This window comes from Pithys albifrons, chromosome 24 (genome assembly GCF_047495875.1).
Source record: "Pithys albifrons albifrons isolate INPA30051 chromosome 24, PitAlb_v1, whole genome shotgun sequence".
Lineage (NCBI taxonomy): Eukaryota > Metazoa > Chordata > Aves > Passeriformes > Thamnophilidae > Pithys > Pithys albifrons.
The window spans coordinates 6,394,786-6,413,921 of NC_092481.1; the positions used below are offsets into that span (position 1 = coordinate 6,394,786).

At 59.6% G+C, this 19,136-nt stretch overlaps 2 protein-coding genes across 3 annotated transcripts; one reads left to right on the top strand and one right to left on the bottom strand.

Moving 5' to 3' along the window:
* The first annotated feature begins 2,419 nt into the window (after positions 1–2,419).
* On the top strand, positions 2,420–11,303 carry TINAGL1 (tubulointerstitial nephritis antigen like 1). The gene is made up of 12 exons (XM_071576926.1): positions 2,420–2,485; positions 2,867–3,198; positions 3,950–4,013; positions 5,789–5,881; positions 5,976–6,090; positions 7,029–7,152; positions 7,274–7,424; positions 8,389–8,572; positions 8,846–8,891; positions 9,354–9,477; positions 9,900–9,945; positions 10,088–11,303. Exons 2-12 carry the CDS (start codon positions 2,886–2,888, stop codon positions 10,226–10,228), a joined length of 1,401 nt encoding a protein of 466 aa, XP_071433027.1. The 5' UTR covers positions 2,420–2,485; positions 2,867–2,885; the 3' UTR covers positions 10,229–11,303.
* A 2,619-nt stretch (positions 11,304–13,922) lies between these two features.
* PEF1 (penta-EF-hand domain containing 1) lies at positions 13,923–18,804 on the bottom strand. 2 transcript variants are annotated; one of them, XM_071576882.1, is made up of 5 exons: positions 18,758–18,804; positions 18,215–18,395; positions 17,470–17,625; positions 16,826–16,969; positions 13,923–15,065 (listed from the first exon to the last, which is right to left on the bottom strand). In XM_071576882.1, the coding sequence occupies exons 1-5, from the start codon at positions 18,773–18,775 to the stop codon at positions 14,836–14,838; spliced, it is 729 nt and encodes a 242-aa protein (XP_071432983.1). In that variant the 5' UTR covers positions 18,776–18,804; the 3' UTR covers positions 13,923–14,835. The 2 variants fall into 2 exon arrangements, with proteins under 2 accessions (XP_071432983.1, XP_071432984.1); XM_071576883.1 differs by lacking the exon at positions 16,826–16,969.
* Between the last annotated feature and the right edge of the window lie 332 nt (positions 18,805–19,136).

Below are 19,136 nucleotides of genomic sequence, written 5' to 3' on the forward strand. Positions count from 1 at the left end.
GCCTGATGCCACTGCAGAGGGCCCCGTGTCCTGCTTTTGGCACCTTGTGGGGAGGGTTGCTGCCCCAGGAAGGGCTGTGCCCTGTCTGCATCTTTGGAAGTATCACATTGTGTCCCCCACCCCCAAAAGGGACGACACTGTGGTGTCCCCGAGGCCACTCCAAGCCTCCTTCCCCAGAAGACCCAAATAATCCAGGGACAGCAGAGCCATGACCCCGTCCTTGTGTGCTGGCACCCTGCAGAAAACATGTCCCCCAGCCTGCAGTGTCAGGGGGCTGGGCTGGCCCCTTCCCGTGCTGCTGCCTGGGGAGGAAGCCGGGGCTGGCTGCAGGTCGGTCCTGCCTTTCCTGGCTGCCTCTTGCCAAGAAATTCACTCCTGGATCTTCTTGGAACACTGCAGGGACCAGCACCTCCCTGTCCCAGCCACGCCAGTCCTGTTGCCCCCAGAGCTGCCCCAGCCTGCTGGGACAGGGGTCTAGGGGTGACTCCAGTACCCCAATTCCACAGAGTGCCTGGTGTGTGGGGTACAATCCCTGGGCTTTGGTTTTGAAGAGTACCCAGGACACAACAGCACCCTGAAAACCATAGTGGCATTTCACCAGCCTCTCCCTTCATTCCCAGCCAGAAGGGTGGTTTTCTGGGTGCATTTGGAGGAATGTAACAGTGGGGTCTTCACTCTGCCATGGCTCAGTGCTCCCCCTGCACCCTGCAGGGATGGCACTTTGGTGCACAGGGCACAGCTCAGCAGAGCCTGTGCATGTCATGCTGCTCTGTGGGGACAACCCACCTGGGTGTGGGACCTTTCCATGGTTCTGTGCAGTGGGGATGGGGTCCTGGGACCTGCTCCCTCCCCCAGTGTGGCTGGAGGTGGTGGCAAAGGCAGGGCAGGTGTGTGTGCCAGCCCCTGGCACTTGGCTCTGCTTCCTGCAGTCACGCGGGCCCAAGGTGCCCTGGCAGGACTTTGTCCCCCTCCACCTCGTCTGCCCCACGTGTGCAGGGGATGCCCCTCCCCGGAAAGGGGACACACGTGAGGGGAGATGCCAGCGTCAGAGGGACACAGGGAGCTGTGACCTCGCAGTGCCAGCTGGCTGTGTCCCTCTTGGCAGGAACAGCACAGCCCAGGGAGGGGTGAGGGGGTGCTCCAAACACTTGGATTGTCGCCGCTGCCGCCTCCACACACCAGCTCTTATCAGCTGGTGGGGGGACAGGGTGGTCACAGGGATGGGAAGGGGCCAGCTGTTCACACAGCACCTCACAGTGCCCTCTGAGCTGGCAGGGGAACAAGGACAGGCAGCAGTGGTCAGGGATGTCCTTTGTGCCAGTGGCTTTGCTTTGTTCCCGAGGGTCTTGGGGAATTCGTGACTCACTGTGGATTCCTCTCAGTCCAGTCATACAGCAAGTGTGCCTGGAGACAGTCGGGCTCTGGGCTGGACGCAGTTCCTTCCTGCGGCGCTCCGGCCTCGGGGCTGCCCAAGGACACGCTCACAGGATAAGGCCCTTCCAAGAGCTCTGGCCACGCAGCCAGGGAGAGGATGGTCATAGATGGGGCTCCTGCAGGACCCTCGTTCAAAGCACCCAGAGCACCCTGGGGTCCCAGGGAGCAGGCAGACACTGGGATTGGGTGCTCCCGGTGCACGGACACACGAGGTGAAGCCCACCTTGACCGCAGCATCCTCCCGTGTGCTCAGCCAGGAGCCTTCCACCCGTGGGCTCTGGCCTGTCTCCCGCAGCCACCCAGGCAACCCTGCTCCCCCCGCGGTGCTCCCGTCCTGGCTGCCGTGAGGCATCTTCGAGGAATCCCTTGGCAGCGCCGGGAGATGCTGCTGGCGGGGCAGGGACAGCGGCGGGCGGCTGAAGCCCCGCAGCAGGTGCTGGTGCTGCGGAGGGGACCAAAGCCTGGGGGGTGGCCAAGACCTGCCCGTCCCTGGTCCCTGAGCACCTGCCTGGGTGCTGGCAGCGGGGACACGGAGCTGGCTCCAAGTGCCACCCACTCTGTGACCTGGGCTGTGATGGGGTGTCCCCGTCTGGCTTGTATCCCGCTGCTGACACTGCTGGAAAGGGGAGACACGTAGCCCCCTCCCTTCTCTCCCCCTTCTCTCCACATCCCTTGCCCCGGAGTGGGGAAATCCCCCAGGATGGATCCCCGGGAACCCCCTGGATGGAGCAGGGAGTGCTGGCAGGACAGCCGGGCCCCCCCATTTTGCGAGAGCAGTGGCGGGGGGCACAGGGAAGGGATCGGGATCCGGGGAGACCCCGGCGCGGCGGGGACGGAGGTGTCGTCGGGGACCCCGGGCGAGGGGGCACGAGTTCGGGGCTCTGCCGTCCGTCCCACCGGCAGCCCCGGGCCCGACCCCCGCCCCGCTCCGCTCCGCCCCGGCCGGTCGCGGCTGCCCCGGCGCCTCCCCCGGCGCCCCCCCGGCCGGGGCGCGGTTAAAAGGAGCGGCGGGGCCGCGGCGGCGGCGGAGACGGAGAGGAGGGCGCGGCAGGTACGGGACCGGCTGGGCGGTGGGGACCGGGGTGGGAGGGAAGGAGTGGGGAGAGCAGAGAGGGTTCTGCCCCTTAAGTTCCACGTGAGACCCTCGGATCTGATCCCCCACACCTCCCTCGGGATCCGCTGGCGGCGGGTGCGGCAGGTATGGCCGGGGCAGAAGTGAACGGGACCGGGACCAGGAGGGAGGGAGGGAAGGAAGGCGGGGGTCCAGGAGATGCCCAGGAGAGGGCACTTGAGGGAAGATGGTGTTTCGGGGACTGTGGCGACTCTCAACTCTGTGGCCAGAAGTGGAGTTATAAAACCTGAATGTTTTGAGCGTCCTGGGGGAGGGTGCAGAGCGCAGGACCCCCGTGCCCTCACTGCCCTCCCTCTGCAGTGGCTGCCGGTGTGGGGACATGACGGGGGACATGAGCCCGCTGCGGGCGCTGCTGTGCCTCTGGCTGGTGGCCCTGGCAGCCCTGGGCTCCCGGGTGCGCACCCGCCGGGAGCTGGGCCCCGGCTTGTACGAGAACGGGGTCTACGATGCCGGGGGCTCCTACTGCCAGCGCGGGGACGTGTGTTGCCGCGGGCGCGACGACGCCTGCACCGTGCCCTATCACGACACCCTCTGCTACTGCGACCTCTTCTGCAATCGCACCGTCTCTGACTGCTGCCCCGACTTCTGGGAATACTGCCTGGGCATCCCGGCCCCCTTCCCCAAAGCCCAAGGTGAGGCACTCCCAGCCCAGCCGGGTAGGGGTCTGTGGGTGCCAGGGGATGGCTCTGGGGTGCCCCATGTGCTGTGTGATGCTGCTGGTGCTCCTTGGGGTGATGGATGTGGCACCTCATGGCCCTGCTCCTACTGCAGAGCCCCTCCAGACCCCTCGAGGCTGCAGGAACTCACACAAAGTGTCCGGAGTGGGGATGGACTCTGAGAAAAACAGGGATGGGAGCAGCCTGTGACCCCTCAGCCTGTTCCCGGAGGGGCAGCTCCAGCAGCACATGCCTGTGGGGCAGAGCTGGGATGTGAGGGGGACTCTATCCCAGCTTGCTCGGTCATGTCTGGGGCAGGCAGATGCTGGCCCTGACTTAACCCTCCCGGCAGCTGCGGTGGGCAGGGCAGCCCGGGACAAGAAGGGGGAATGGGCAGCCCCCGCCACACAGCACAAGGCTCTCTCTCAGAAGTCCCTGCAGAGCAGAGCCAGCTCCCGGGTACAACCAGCCCCTTTATCCCTGTCCCACCAGGCTGTGCACAGTCAACCCTCTGGGCACCAAGCCAGCCCTGCTCCCACCCTGTGCCATGGGGCACGAGCTGACCCCCATCACAGATTTGGGGGTGCCAAGGTGCAGCAGGGCACCTGCCTGGCTTTAAGAACCACATTTATTTTCCCCTTGGTATGTACCCTCTGGATAATTGGGGTGCTGGCAGGAGCCCTGGCACAGCCAGGCACTCAGTGGGGCTCTCCCCTCTCCCATCCAGGCTGTGCCCGTGCCGGACTCAACTACCCCACCGGAGCCACGTACCGGGAGAACTGCAACCTGTGGTGAGTGAGTGGCTCCCTCTTCCCGTGTCACGTGGGCACCTGTTGCATGGCACTGCCATGCCACCCACCTGGAGGAAGGTGTCGGGATCCTGTGGGTACCACTGGCACGGCACGGGCATGCTTCCTTCTCCGAGGAAGGCACTGGGGTCCTGTGGGGTCCTGCAATCACCAGGGCTGGGCAAAGTGCGGGGCCCGAGCTGGGTGGTGGAACCTGTTGCCAGATGCTTTTGCTGTGGCATTCTCGGAGCCAAGAGCCGAGGGCCTTGAGCCGCTCCCAAGCTGCAGCGCATGCCTGCGTGGGAGCCCTCCCTCTGGCGGGGTAAGGCACAGCCGGGCCGGTTGCTGCCAGGGTGCTGTTTGGCCACGCTGGTCCGAGCCCAGCTCGCCCAAGCCTGATGGAACATGTTGGCGGCAGCGGTGGCTCCGTGTGAGCGGCCACAGTCCGGCTCCGCTGCCTCCTCGGAGCTCGCTGTTTGAGCATCGCGGGGTTTATCTGGGAGCGCTGGAATTGCTGGCATCCGGAGGTGGGGGGGAGAGGGGAACCTGCAGGCGCAGAGCTGCCCGAGACAAGGAGGGAACCCGGCGGGGAGATGCGGTAGATAAGGGAAATCAAAGGCTGCGTCTGGGGCGTGTGCGAGGGCAGGAGCACGTGTGTGAACATGTGTGTGCAGGCGTGTGCGCCGCACTGCAGGTGAAAAGCCAGCCCGACCCTCCCCGAAGCTCCGGCGCTGCCTGGGGTTTCTTTGGCATCACGGGGTGGCGGCACGTGGGGCTGGAGTGTGTCCCTGAGCCCCGGGGAAGGTCAAGGTGGTCCCCAATCCATGCACTTGGATGGCCGGTCCCTGCTGCTGGGGGGCATCTCTGACGCACCAGTGCTTGGGGGAGTTGAGGCTGTTCTTCCAAACCCTCTTCCCCTGCAGTTGGTGCTTGGAGAACAGGAATTCCTGCAGCACTTCACCCCAGGCCCTGTCCCTGCGGGGATCCTGGGGGACCTGGGGGGGCTGGCAGATGGCAAAGCTCATGCTGGGGTGAAGCAGAGAGTGCTGCTGTGGGCACCCAGCTGGTGGCACCCTGAGGTGCTCCCATGGGAATTCCCAAGGGACCCCACGCAGCACCGGGAGAGCTCGGGGATGGGGATGGAGGCAGAGCTGAGTTACAGGTGCTGCAGGAGGGATTGGGATTGGGGTGTCTGGCAGGACAGGGCTCCGGCCTCGCACAGCTCCATAAAAGGGAAGAGTGTGCAGGAGATCTGGGCAGGAGGGAGCATGCCAAGCATTGCTCACTGGACGGGGGGGGGCACAGCCCGGGGCTCCCCAGGGGACCCGGCACACCCCCCGGCCCCCTCTGCCCAGGGTCTCCCCGTGGTGCTGCAGGGCAAACCTGGCCAGAGTGTCTCACTCAGGGGGACATCCAGCCCCGACCCCCCTCCCTGGGCTGGTATCCAAGCCCCTCTCTGGTGTCTGGAGCCCTGGCAGCTTTTCAGCTGATTTTCCGTCCAGTGGCCTGTCTGCCCTCTGGGCTCCAGTGGGGGTGGGGAGGCAGGAACAGCCCCCAGGGCCACCCAGAGGGCTGTCCATGGCTGCTGGCCCAGTCTCACCCTGTTCTGTGGTGCCAAGCTGTGGGGACCCCAGACCTTGGTGCTGAAGTAGCCCTGGCCCCTCACTGTCTGCCCATGATGGCAGCGGGACCCCAGCTTGGCAGGGGCAGCTCCCACCCAGGGACCCCTGGTCATCTTGGGGACACTGTCCCTCACATGCTGACTGTCCCCTCTGCAGCACCTGCGGCCCCGGCGGGCAGTGGCAGTGCGAGGACCACGCCTGCCTGATGGATGGGGAGCTGATCGACGCTGTCAACAGGGGCAATTATGGGTAAGGAGCTGGCCCTGGGGGGATGGGAGAGGGACGCTTCACGCCTCAGTGCTTTTTGGAGTACCCTTGACCTGTGCCCCCTCCTCCCACGCAGCTGGAGAGCCACCAACTACAGCCAGTTCTGGGGCATGACCCTGGAGGACGGGATCCGGCACCGCCTGGGCACCTTCCGACCCTCTCCCACCGTCATGAACATGAACGAGATGCACGTGAGTCCACGGACAGGACACTGAGCCACTCCAGGGGCTGTCCCTGCCTGGCCCGCGGCTGGGCCCGGTGATTCCCCATCCGCTTGGCTGGTGATGTCCCCGCAGTGTCCCCGTCCCTGGGAAGGGGCTCTGCCCCCGGGGGCAGGCAGGGAAGGGGCCGTGCCGCAGGCAGCCCTTGTGTTTGGAGACAGCGGCTCAGCAAATTCCCCCGGACAATCCCCGGGCTGCCAGTGTTGTTTTTTCCCCCTCTCCTCCGTGCTGGTTTCCCATCGGAAAGCCGGCCCTGGAGCTGCTGAGTCGGCAGAGCCGGCTGCGCCAGCGCTGTGCGAGTGGGGTGCCCCTGCCTGCGCCCAAACCCGGCCCCCACTCGGGGTGGGCATCACCCGGGGGTCCCGCGGGTGCTGGTGGAGCGCGAGTCGCACGCTGTGCACACCCAGCACTGCCGTCTTGAGCCTGAGGTTTAATTTTAGAGGCGCTTCCTGCCCCGGGACAAGGCGGGTGTTGTGGCGTGTCCTCCCCAGGAAGGCTGAGCCGCGCTCGGCCCCCTCCGGAGCGGAAAGGCTGGGCAGGAGGCAGCGGCCAGAGGCCACAATGAGGGGCTGAGTCACCCAGAGCTGTGCACTTGGGGTGGGCACCGAGGCCCTCCCTGGGGTCTGGGGCAGGCCACTCGGTGCTGTTGTTGTATGAGGAGCTGCTGGGGCTGTGGAGCCCAAATTTGGGGGAAACTGGAGGGTCTGGCTCCTGTGGGCAAGAGGGCATCCAAATCCTGGTCATCCTTGGGCAGGGTGATGTCCCTCTCCTGAGTGTCCCGCAGGGATACTAATGCTGGTTGGGGATCCCGGCTCAGAGGATGCCCTGGGAGGTGCTGGGGTGGCTGGGGGGCAGGGGGAGGTGTGGGGGTCCCTCTGGGCTGAGCCCCCCTCGGCTCTGCTCCACAGATGAACATGGACTCCAACGAGGTGCTGCCACGTCACTTCGATGCCGCCGCGAAATGGCCCGGGATGATCCACGGGCCGCTGGACCAGGGGAACTGTGCTGGGTCCTGGGCCTTCTCCACGGCGGGTGAGGGGGCACAGGGAGGGATGGGGAGGAACGGGGGGCACAGAGACTGAACCTGCTGCTGGGGAGCAGGGCAGGGCCTGGCAGAGCGGCTGCCTCACCCTGTCCCCCATCTCGCTCCCAGCCGTGGCCTCGGATCGCATCTCCATCCACTCCATGGGACACATGACCCCTGCCCTGTCCCCCCAAAACCTGCTGTCCTGTGACACCCGCAACCAGCGCGGCTGCAGCGGAGGGAGGCTGGACGGGGCCTGGTGGTACCTCCGCAGGAGAGGGTGAGGTGGGGTGGGATCGATGGGATGGGGTGGGATGGGATGGGATGGGATGGGATGGCATGGGGTGAGATGGGATGGGGTGAGATGGGATGGGATGGGATGGGATGGGATGGGATGGGATGGGATCAATGGGATGGAATGGGATCAATGGGATGGGGTGGGATGGGATGGGATGGAATGGGATCAATGGGATGGGGTGGGATGGGATGGAATGGGATGGGATGGAATGGGATGGGATAGGATGAGATGGGATGGGATGGGGTGAGATGGGATGGGATGGGATGGGGTGAGATGGGATGGGATGAGATGGGATGAGATGGGATGGGATGGGGTGGGATGGGATGGGATGGGGTGGGATGGGATGGGATGGGATGAAGTGGGATGGGATGGGGTGGAGTGGGGTGGGATCAATGGGATGGGGTGGGATCAATGGGATGGAATGGGATCAATGGGATGGGGTGGGATGGGATGGGATGGAATGGGATCAATGGGATGGGGTGGGATGGGATGGAATGGGATGCAATGTGATGGGATGGGATGGGGTTGGATGGGGCAAGTGGGAACTGAGTGCTGCCAGCCCAGCTAAATGGAGAGTGGGGTTTGGGATGGGGATGGAAAGTGGAGACTGTGGTGGGGATGGGAGTGGGGATCAGAGTGGGGATGAGATTGGGGTTTGGGATAGGAATGGAATTTAGGGTGGGAATGGAATTGGGATTTGGGACAGGGATAGGAGTGGGATTTAGGATGAGAATGGGATTGGAATTTGGGACGGGGATAGGAGTGGGTTTTGGGACAAGGATGGGATTGAGGTTTGGGATGAGGATGGGATTGGGGTTGGGATGAGGATGGGATTATGGTTTGCTATAGAGATGGGAGTGGGGTTTAGGATGTGGATGGGAGTGAGGGTCAGGGTGAGGGTTCATGAGGAGCCCTTGCCCTCCTCATGCCCTCGTCCCTGTGGCAGGGTGGTGACAGACGAGTGCTACCCGTTCACGGGGCAGGCGAGCGGGCCGGGCGGGCAGCCCTGCATGATGCACAGCCGCTCCACGGGCCGGGGCAAGCGCCAGGCGACGGCTCACTGCCCCAACCCACGTGCCCACGCCAACGACATCTACCAGTCCACCCCCCCCTACCGCCTCTCCTCCAGCGTGAGTGCCCGGGGCCCTGGGCGAGGCAGCAGCCCTCTGCTGTGGGGGCAGCGGGAAGGGGCTCAGCTCGAGGTGGTTTTCCTGGGAAAGCCAAGTTTGGAAATGAAGCTGGGAAAATCCCAGTGCTGAGCGCCCGGGGCAGTGGCTCCTCCACCCGGCATCTCCATGGCAGCACCGGTGTGGGTGCTGGAACGCCTGTGCCTGCATCCCCCAGGGGTGGGGAGGGCAGGGCCGGGGGTCCCAGCCCTGGTACCACCCACTCTGTGCTTGCAGGAGAAGGAGATCATGAAGGAGCTGCTGGAGAATGGCCCCGTGCAAGGTAAGGGGATACCCCACCTGTGCACCCCAAAACTGGGAGCTGAGACACCTGGGGGGGTGAGGTGGGAGGAAAAGCCACTCTGCCTGTGGTGAGGGGCTGGGGTGGGAGCCAGGACCCCCCTCACCTGCTCCCCCTGCTCAGCTGTGTGCCCAAGTAGTGCCATGCTCTCCCAGCCCTGGTGCCCCTCACAGTGCCCACTCCAGCAGGCACTGGTTGCTCATTAACTCATGAGATTTAATCATCATCTCGGCACCTTGGTTTTGTTTAACTTTGTTTTTTGTTTTAAACCTCCTCTGAGCTGTTCCGTTGCCCTGGGGAGGATCTGGCTGCCACCTTCCCTCCCACTGAGCGATGCCCTGTGCCCCCGGCGCCTCCATCCTTCACTCTGGGGGATGTGGAGCAGGGGGAGATCATCCCTTGGGACAGAGACAGTGTCCCCAGACCCTCTCCCCCTTCCCACAGCCATCCTGGAGGTGCACGAGGATTTCTTCATGTACAAGAGTGGGATCTATCGGCACACACCAGTGGCAGAGGGGAAGGGGCCAAAGCACCAAAGACACGGAACCCACTCAGTCAAAATCACTGGGTAGGTGGGGGTTGGCATGGGGGGCTCAGGGGGGGCTAGAGGGGTGCAGAGAGGTTCAGTCTGGGTGGGAGAAGTGTCCTCTTTCCTGGGACAGAGAGAGGAAGCAGGAGAGGGGAAGGAGGGTGCCACAAGTGACACGAGTTTGAGGTGCTCAGCAGCCTCAGGGGAGCGAGGAGGGTTGGAGGGGCAGACCCTGAGGAGGGGAGCAGGGCTGGCTGCCCTGGGCTGCTGCTTCCTTCCTCTTCCCATGGCTAAATATACCTGCCTGCATCCCCAGAGCGGATGTAAATCCCTCAGCCTGGCCCTGGGGACCTGTCGGGGTCAGGAAATGAGAGGGGTCAGCACAGCATCCCCCCACCACGGGGCTGGGAGGGGGATCCCACAGCCTGGGGGTGCCCCCTCACTGTCCTCTCCTGCTGCAGGTGGGGAGAAGAGCAGCTGCCTGACGGCCAGACCCAAAAATACTGGGTGAGTGTTCGGTGTGGGTCTGGGGGGGCTCAGTCATGGAGGTGCTGCTGCTTCCCTGTCCATGGGTGGGATCCACCTTGGGAATGAATGGGGGCTTCAGTGGGGTGCCCAGCGCTGAGCCCTGTCCTGTGCCCCCCTCCAGACGGCGGCCAACTCGTGGGGCACGGCGTGGGGCGAGGACGGCCACTTCCGCATCGCCCGCGGCGTCAACGAGTGCGAGGTGGAGACGTTCGTGGTGGGGGTCTGGGGCCGGGTCAGCATGGAGGACATGCCCCACAAGTGAGCCCCCTGCTGCCCACGGCCCTCCTGCCCCGGGGCCCCCCAGCCCCGTCCATGTCCTTGTGCCCACCATGGCCCTGCCCGGCGCCACAGCCCCTCCGTCCCTCCCGTGCCCTCCCAGTGGGGTGGGACCCCCATCCCCTCTGTGCCCTCTCGGTGGGGTGGGACCCCCATCCCCTCTGTGCCCTCTCGGTGGGGTGGGACCCCCATCCCCTCTGTGCCCTCCCAGTGGGGTGGGACCCCCATCCCCTCCGTGCCCTCCCAGTGGGGTGGGACCCCCATCCCCTCCGTGCCCTCCCAGTGGGGTGGGACCCCCATCCCCTCCGTGCCATCCCAGTGGGGTGGGTCCCCCATCCCCTCCGTGCCATCCCAGTGGGGTGGGACCCCCATCCCCTCCATGCCCTCCTGGTGGGGTGGGACTCCCCTCCCCGGGCCGGGCAGGGGGCTGGCGCTGTCCCTGGTCCCCTTGCCGGGGGCTGTGACCCCGCTGTGCTGACACAGCGACTGGGCGCAGTGGGGCGTGCCTGGGGGTGCCCCCGGGGGCTGCTCCCGTATCCCGTGGGATTTTCCCGCTAATCCCCCCAGCCCGGGCTCGGCTGGGCTGCGGTGGCGGCGGGAGGGTCTTCAAAGGCAGCTGCGCCCCCACCCGCGGCTGGGCCCCCTCCCCGCAGTGGGACCCCCACACTCCTGCCCACCCATCTCTCCCCCTTGTTCGGGCTCAGACAGGCGGCCCTGGAGCCACGGGGTGGGGTGGGAGGGAGGGGTAGAATAACCCAGTGGAGCCTTTGGGGGGTCCTCTGAGCCCCCAGGGCTGGGTGTTGTTGCCAGGGTGGGGTCCCCACCGTCCCCCCAGCCTGTCCCTATGGTGCTATGGCCCCTGCCACCCCCCTGGGGATAGTGGGGGCAAGGGAAGGCTCAACCCCGTGGTGTCCCCGTCCCGGTGGGGCCACAATTGGGGGCCCCGCAGCAGCACAGCCCAAACCCCCCCTGCACCCCCAACACAAGGGCTGTACTTTTAAAGACTTTTTGTATTTATTTTGCTTTTTATTATTTGTAAATAAACTCATGGACGCCTCAGAGCCGGGGTGTGGACTTGGTGCTCGGGGAAGGGGACACGTGGCCCTGCTCACCCGCAGTGGCCCCGGGCAAGGGGGCCCAGGGTGGCCTCGGGAAGGGCTGGGGGGGTCAGATAAGGCTCCGCTCATTGTGCTCCTTCCGCCCCTGCGGCTCCGGTGGCCGCGGCCAGCACTGGACACGCCACGGGCACGCGCAGCCGCTCCGGCCACCGAGCTGCCACCACGGCCAGGGGTGTCACCAGGGACAGCTGTGTCACCAGGGGCAGGGGTGTCACCAGGGGCAGGTGTGCCACCAGGGCCGGCTGTGCCACCACGGCCAGGAGCGTCACCAGGGCCAGCTGTGTGACCATGGCCAGGAGCATCACCAAGGCCAGCTGTGCCTCCAGGGCCAGGGGTGTCACCAGGGCCAGCTGTGCCACCACGGCCAGGGGTGTCACCAGGGCTAGCTGTGCCACCAGGGCCAGCTCTGCCACCCAGGGCAAGTGTAGCACCACAGCCAGGTGTGTCACTGCAGCTGCCACCAGGGCCAGAAATGCCACCAAGGCCAGGAATGCCACCACATCCATGGGTACCACAGAAATCACATCAGCCACCAGGGCCAGGTGTGCCACCAGAGTGAGATGTGCCACCACACAGAGGCATCAGTGAGTGTGTGAGAGTGTGTGTGTGTATTTCAGTTTGTGTGCACATATCTATGCAGAGATACCCCCCCCCACAATATAAATATAAATAAACAGAAATAGAAATTCATAGAATATAAATATACACACAGAAATGCCTGTTACGCTGTGTACATATACAGTGTGGAGTGCGGCCCCACCTGGTGGTGGATTCCTGCAACTGCAGGCGCACCGACACCCCACGGTTACACACTATATATTTATATACATATTTAATATATATTAAAATATATTAGATATCTATTCAATATATGTTTAAACATATATATCCAAAACATATTTAATATATATTTTAATACATACATATTTAAAATATGTATATTTTAAATATACAAAATATACATATAAAATATGTATATTTTAAATATACATATTTAAATACATATTTATTATACATATTTTAAATATATATATTTCAAAACATTTAATATATATCTCTTTAATATATATTTTATATCTATTTTAGACGCATATTTGATATATATTTAATATATATTTAAAACATATATAAAGATCTATTTAAGTAAATAATTATACATTAAATATACTTTTATATATAATATATATTATACGTTATATATTATATATGTTATATATTATATTATTTATATTATATATTATATATTTACATTATATATTTTATATAATATTATATTATTTATATTATATATTATATATATTTATATTTATATTATATTACATTATATTATATTTATATTCATATATTATATATATTATACATTATATATTATATAATATGTATTATATATGTATTATATATATATACACAATATATATTATATACAATATATATTATATTATTTATATATATTACATTATATTATATTATATTATATATATTTATATTTATATATTATATTACATATATTTATATTTATATATTATATATATTTATATTTATATATTATATATTATTTATATATATTATATTATATTATATATATTATATATAAAATATATTATATATAATATATATTATATATAATGTATATTATATATAATGTATATATAATAAATATTTATAATAAATATATAATGTATATATAATATATATATAATATAATAATATATAATGTGTATATATAAAATATATAATATATAACGTATAATGTATAAATTTTCATATATATTAAATAGGTATAACATACAATTAATAGATGTATTTAAAATACATTTAATATATAAAAATATATATATTTAATATAGAGAATATATATTGAATATGTATAAAATATATCAATTTATAGCTGTGTATTTATGTATCCACAGGTGTCTGTGTGTCTGCCCGTGCACACATGACCAAACCTCCCCCTTGTGGGTATATATAAGTGTATATATAAATGTAAACATCCTCCTGTATACAATTTTAAAATTATTATTTATATGTGTATATTATCCATGTACAGTCCCACAGAGGGATGTCAGTGTGTGTGCACAGTGTGGGGTTTGTGTATCAGACCCCTCTGGACATTTTATATATATTTCTATATATATATAAAAATAAAGAAATTTACCATAATATTTATATGTTTTTTATATACAGGTGTGCTTTGTATTTTTTATATGGAAATACAGAGAAATATAAATGTTTCACATAACATATATCAAGCCTATATAACAGAAATATTTTTATATGTTATGTATAGAAATATATATTAATATATAGAAATAAATATATATGTGGCAATGCAGGGGGAAGGGGGACAGCCCCACTCCCTCTGCCCCCCCCAAAGGGAAGGGCAGCTCTGACTCAACAGGAGACAGCAGAAAACATTGGAATGCTCACAGGAGAAATATTTCTGGAATGCCCAGGGATGCTCCAGAACAGCCTGTCCTGCCCCGGGGCTGGAAAACACCGAGGTCAAGGAAAACACCCAGGTGGGGCTCTTTCCTCCTGAAAGCAGCAGATCACACCACCCTCAGCCTTTTAACCATTTATTTCAGAAAAATTCCTTCCAATCTCAAAAATCTCCAAAATTCCTCATGGCAAAAATTCCAGCTTCATCCTCTGGATATCGATTGAGAACCACAGGGAAGAAAACTTTGGCGTCGGTGGAATCTTCCTGCAGCTCAGAAATCCCAACCTCTCATTTTCTGTGGATTGCCAGGAAATTTCCAAGGAGTGACTGGAAATCTCACCCAGTGCTGGGAGCAGGACACAGGCACAGGAGTGTCCCCTGTCCCCGCGGGTGACACGAGCCACCCAGTGTCCCCTGGAGCCCCCTGCACACACAGACCACGTGGCACCAGAGCATGTTGCCTTTTATTCCAAAGCTGGAAAAATAACCTCAAAACTGGGTCTGAATTTGGCTTGAGCAGAGACAAATTGGCAGCTGGAAGGGGTTGTGGGGGGGATGATCCTGTTCTGCTGCAGCAGCACATCCCATTCCAGCTCAGGCCCCTCCAGGAAAGCATTCCCAGCATGGCCAAGGGGCTGGATGTGCTTCCAGAGCAGCCTGTGAGGGAAGGAGGGACAAGCTTTGTCCCCACCTGTCCCCTCCCTGCTGCTTCCAATCCAAGGCTCAGCATTTCATACCCAAAATGGGATGTTCTGCTGCAGACACCCCACCAGGCAGAGGGATGAGGCTGGAATTTGGGTCTGGCAAGGGATCTAAGTGCTCCCTGGGCATCATGGCACAGGCTCCTGGTTTGGCTGTCCCACCACGTCCAGTCTGGCGTGGCGACACCCACTGCCAAGGAGTGGGGACAAGGAATCAAAGCCAGGAGAGCCCCAACAGGACTTGGAGCTCCTCGGGTGGAACAGGCTGGAAATTTGGCTCTGGGGGAACTCTCGGGGGGGGCTCAACCATGTCCCAGCCCTCAGGGAGGGGGTGTCACAGCATCCGAGTCACCACCATGGTGAGGAAATCCTCGTAGCCGAGCCGGACGTGTCCCGCCAGCGCCGTGTCCTTCTCGCGGAAGGCGTCGGTGAGGCTCTGCAGCTGCATGCAGATGTGGATGAACCGGTCCAGCTGGATGCTGGGATTGGGGGATCTCTGGGCATACCGGGCCAGCAGCAGCTGGCTGAACTGGGGACTCAGGTTGTAGCCCATCTGGGAGAAAGCTGGGAGCAAGAAATACAGGGATTAAAGCTTTCCCAATGGGAGAAACAGCAGCTGTGTCCTCCTCGCCCGCTGGCACACACCCCACGTCCCACACACCCTGTGGGGCTCAGCTTAAGCTCTGCCAGGGGAAATTTAAGTTGGAGAGCAGAAAAAATCCTTCCCAGAGAGAGTGCTCAAGCATTGGAATGGGCTGCCCAGAGAGGGGGTGGATTCCCCATCCCTGGAGGTTTTTCAGCTGAGCTTGGCCGTGGCACTGAGTGCCATGATCTGTAAAGGGACTGGAGTTGGACCAAGGGTTGGACTTGATGATCTCAGAGGTCTTTTCCAACCCAATCCATTCTATGATTCTATGGATGTGGCACTGAGTGAGAATCCACCATGTCTTGATCCAACCCTACTGTGAGAATCCACCATGTCCTGATCCAACCCCACTGTGAGAATCCACCAGGTCTTGATCCAACCCTACTGTGATCACCAGTCCAGGGCATTCTGTGGGATTGGATCAAGGGTTGGACTTGATGACCTCGGAGGTCTTTTCCAACCCAATCCATTCTATGATTCTATGGGGTCTATGGGGCCTGTAGGTCCCATTATCACTCCATCTCTCATTCCCATCACCACTTCCCACACTTCCCATCGAGGGTGTGCACGGGCAGGGCTCTCCAGAGGGAGGAATCAAACCAGGGAAAAAATTCCACACATTTTTCCCCTCACACACACCCAAGAGCTCCTCCCAGAAAACAGGTTTGAGCCACATACCATTTTGGGGGAGGAATTCTGGGCTTCCTTAAGGAAGGAAGTCTGTGCCACAGCCCTGCTGCAGCTCATCACTTCCTGTCCCGTGGGAAGCTCAGTGCCAGCTCTGCCACAGCCAGTTTAGCCAGCCCAGCATTCCCAGGATGCACAGGAGGCACCCCAGGAGCTCAGAGACCCTCCAGCCCAGCATTCCCAGGAGGCACCCCCAGCCCAGCATTCCCGAGATGCACAGGAGGCACCCCCAGCCCAGCATTCCCAGGATGCAAAGGAGGCACCCCAGGAGCTGAGAGACCCCCAGCCCAGCATTCCCAGGAGGCACCCCCAGCCCAGCATTCCCGAAATGCAAAGGAGGCACCCCAGGAGCTGAGAGACCCCTCCAGCCCAGCATTCCCGGGAGGCACCCAGAGCCCAGCATTGCCAGGATGCACAGGAGGCACTCCAGGAGCTGAGAGACCCCCAGCACAGCATTCCCAGGATGCACAGGAGGCACTCCAGGAGCTGAGAGACCCCCAGCCCAGCATTCCCAGGAGGTACCCCCAGCACAGCATTCCCAGGATGCACAGGAGGCACCCCAGGAGCTCAGAGACCCCCAGCCCAGCATTCCCAGGAGGTACCCCCAGCACAGCATTCCCAGGATGCACAGGAGGCACCCCAGGAGCTCAGAGACCCCCAGCCCAGCATTCCCAGGAGGCACCCCCAGCCCAGCATTCCCAGGATGCACAGGAGGCACCCCAGGAGCTCACAGATCCCCCCAGCCCAGCATTCCCAGGATGCACCCCCAGCCCAGCATTCCCAGGATGCACAGGAGGCACCCCAGGAGCTCAGAGACCCCCAGCCCAGCATTCCCAGGATGCACAGGAGGCACCTCAGGAGCTCACAGACCCCCCCAGCCCAACTGCAGGGACCACACCAGGAGGAATCACCAAGACTGGCTGAAAATAAACCTGGAGCAGATGGAGGATGCTGGGGATGGGCCAGGCTGGCATCCCTGCCCCTTGCCCACCTTGCTGGAGCTCGCTGAAGCTGATGGAGCCTGACTGGTCCCTGTCATACTGCTGGAAGAGGCTCTTCCACTGCTGGATGAAGCGCAGCAGGGCGGAGAAACCGTACACGTCGATGCGGCCCGACCGCGTCTTGTCGAACATGTCTGGGCAGGAGGGAGCAGGAGCAGGAGCAGGAGCAGGAGCAGGAGCAGGAGCAGGAGCAGGAGCAGGGCAGTGAGGAGTGGAAATGCTGCAGAAGCTCCCAGGAGCTGTGCCACAGCTCCCCAGCCCCAAAATCCCTCCCTCACCGGGACTGAGATCAACTGGGACCAGTCCACCCCCAAGGCTGGTAAGAAACGGCACCAAAGCCCAATGGTGGGGTGAGCTCTGGGTGTCTCCACATTACTGGGGCTCTCCTTCTCTTTCTTCCCTGCCTCTCTGGGGTCTGGGGCTCACTTGGCCTTGTGCAGAGCTGGGGTTCCCTTTCCCAAGTAGGATTTTGGGTCCCTGACTCGTTTCCTCCACTGGGTTTGCCCACCTCTGTCTCCAGCTGCCCAGGGCAGCAATGCCCAGGGAACAGGGGGATGCCACAGGGCTGGGCTTCACCCAGACCCAAAGAAACCAGCTTAAAACCAGGGAGAGGGGAAGGGGATCCCACACTCACTGATCATCAGCAGGCAGGTGTCATCGTTGAAGGATGACCAGTTGTTGTTGACCAGCGCCTGCTTCAGCTCCTTCACGGAGATGAACCCGCTGTGATCGGAATCCACCGTCTGGAACCAGGAGAAGGCCTCGGGGTCCACCCCTGGGGGGGCATTCCCTGCGTGGGGAGAGGCCATCAGTGGTGGCACCCCCTTGGAGAGGCCACGGGCTGCTCTGTGCCCAAGGGTGGCTCACAGGGACGTGCCAACAGCCAGGGCCAGTCAGCACTTCTGCTCCAAGCGGGTTTTACAGCTGCAGGATCCTGGGAAAACAGGGCAGGGAGGGCTGGGATTGGCAAACAGCATCGGAGGGATGAGAAAGGGCTGTAAATCTGACCCTCGTGGGGATCTGGGAGGGACAAGGAACTCCCTCCAGTGCTGCCCCATAAACCTGGCAGTGCCAGGAGACGGATGTGGGGTGTAAAGTTTTATTGGTTTGGGGCTGTGGCCTCCTGGCACTTCCTCCTCCTCCTCTTCCTTCTCTTTTTTCTCCTCCTCCTCTTCTCACCTCCTTCTCCTCCTCCTCCTCCGGGATTTTAAAACAATAAACTGGGACTTTGTATTTCACTCACACTGTTGAATTTGCTGAGCTGGGCAAGGGGCAGATGGGACAACCCCTCCTGGCACGGAGTGGGACTGGCACACGGTGGGGACCGGGCTGGGGAGTCCCCTGCACCCCACCGACCCCCCCGAGACCCTCGGACTCACCTCCCGGGGCCGCCCCTCCGTAGGGTCCGGGCTGGGGGCCACCATAGGGGCTGCCATAGGGACCCCCGGGCGGGGGCTGCCCGTAGGGACCACCAGGTGGGGGCTGCCCGTAGGGGCCTCCGCCGTAGGGACCCCCGGGGTAGGGGCCGCCCGGAGGGGCCGGTCCTGCGCCGGGGAAGCCCTGGGGAGGGGACAGAATCGGTGTGATGCGGGCACCGGGCGGACCCCGCATCCCCTCCGCTCCTCCCGCCCCGCTGGCCCTGCCCCCTGTCCCGGACCAGCCCCTGGTCCGACTCCCGTCCCCGGTCCCCGGTGTCTGGCGCCGGTCCCGGTCCCGTTCCCGGTCACCGATTCCGGTCCCCGATCCCGCTCCCAATCCTGATGCCGCTCCGGTCTCCGGTCCCGTTCCTGGTCGCCGCTCCCGCTGCCGCTCCCTGATCCCGACCCCGGACCCCGATCCCGATCCCTGATCCTGATCCCAATTCCGATCCCGATCCCGTTCCCGGTCTCCGATCCCGTTCCCGGTCCCGATCCCGGTCCCACCTGCCCCGGGTACGCCATAGCGAACCCTCCGCCCCGGCCCCGCCCTGATGACGTCAGGGGCGGACCCCGCGCCCATTGGCTGCGACGCGGCGCAGAGGGAAAGCGGAACGCGCGGGAAAGGGCGGGCGCGGGGACAGCCTTAAGGCGGCAACGCCGACCGGGAGTGGTGGGGCCCACCGTGTCCCGATAAATTGCATCGGGAGCTGCACGGGAGCAAGGCTGGAGTTCCGCGGGAGCGACTCCGGGATTAGCCTGAGATTGGGGCCAGGATCCATCTGGGAGTGGTACTGGCAACCCGCCAATATCAGGGTTGGGATTCCCCTGGGAGCAGGACGGAGATCCCTCTAGGAGCAGGACTGGGATCATCCTGGGATTCCCA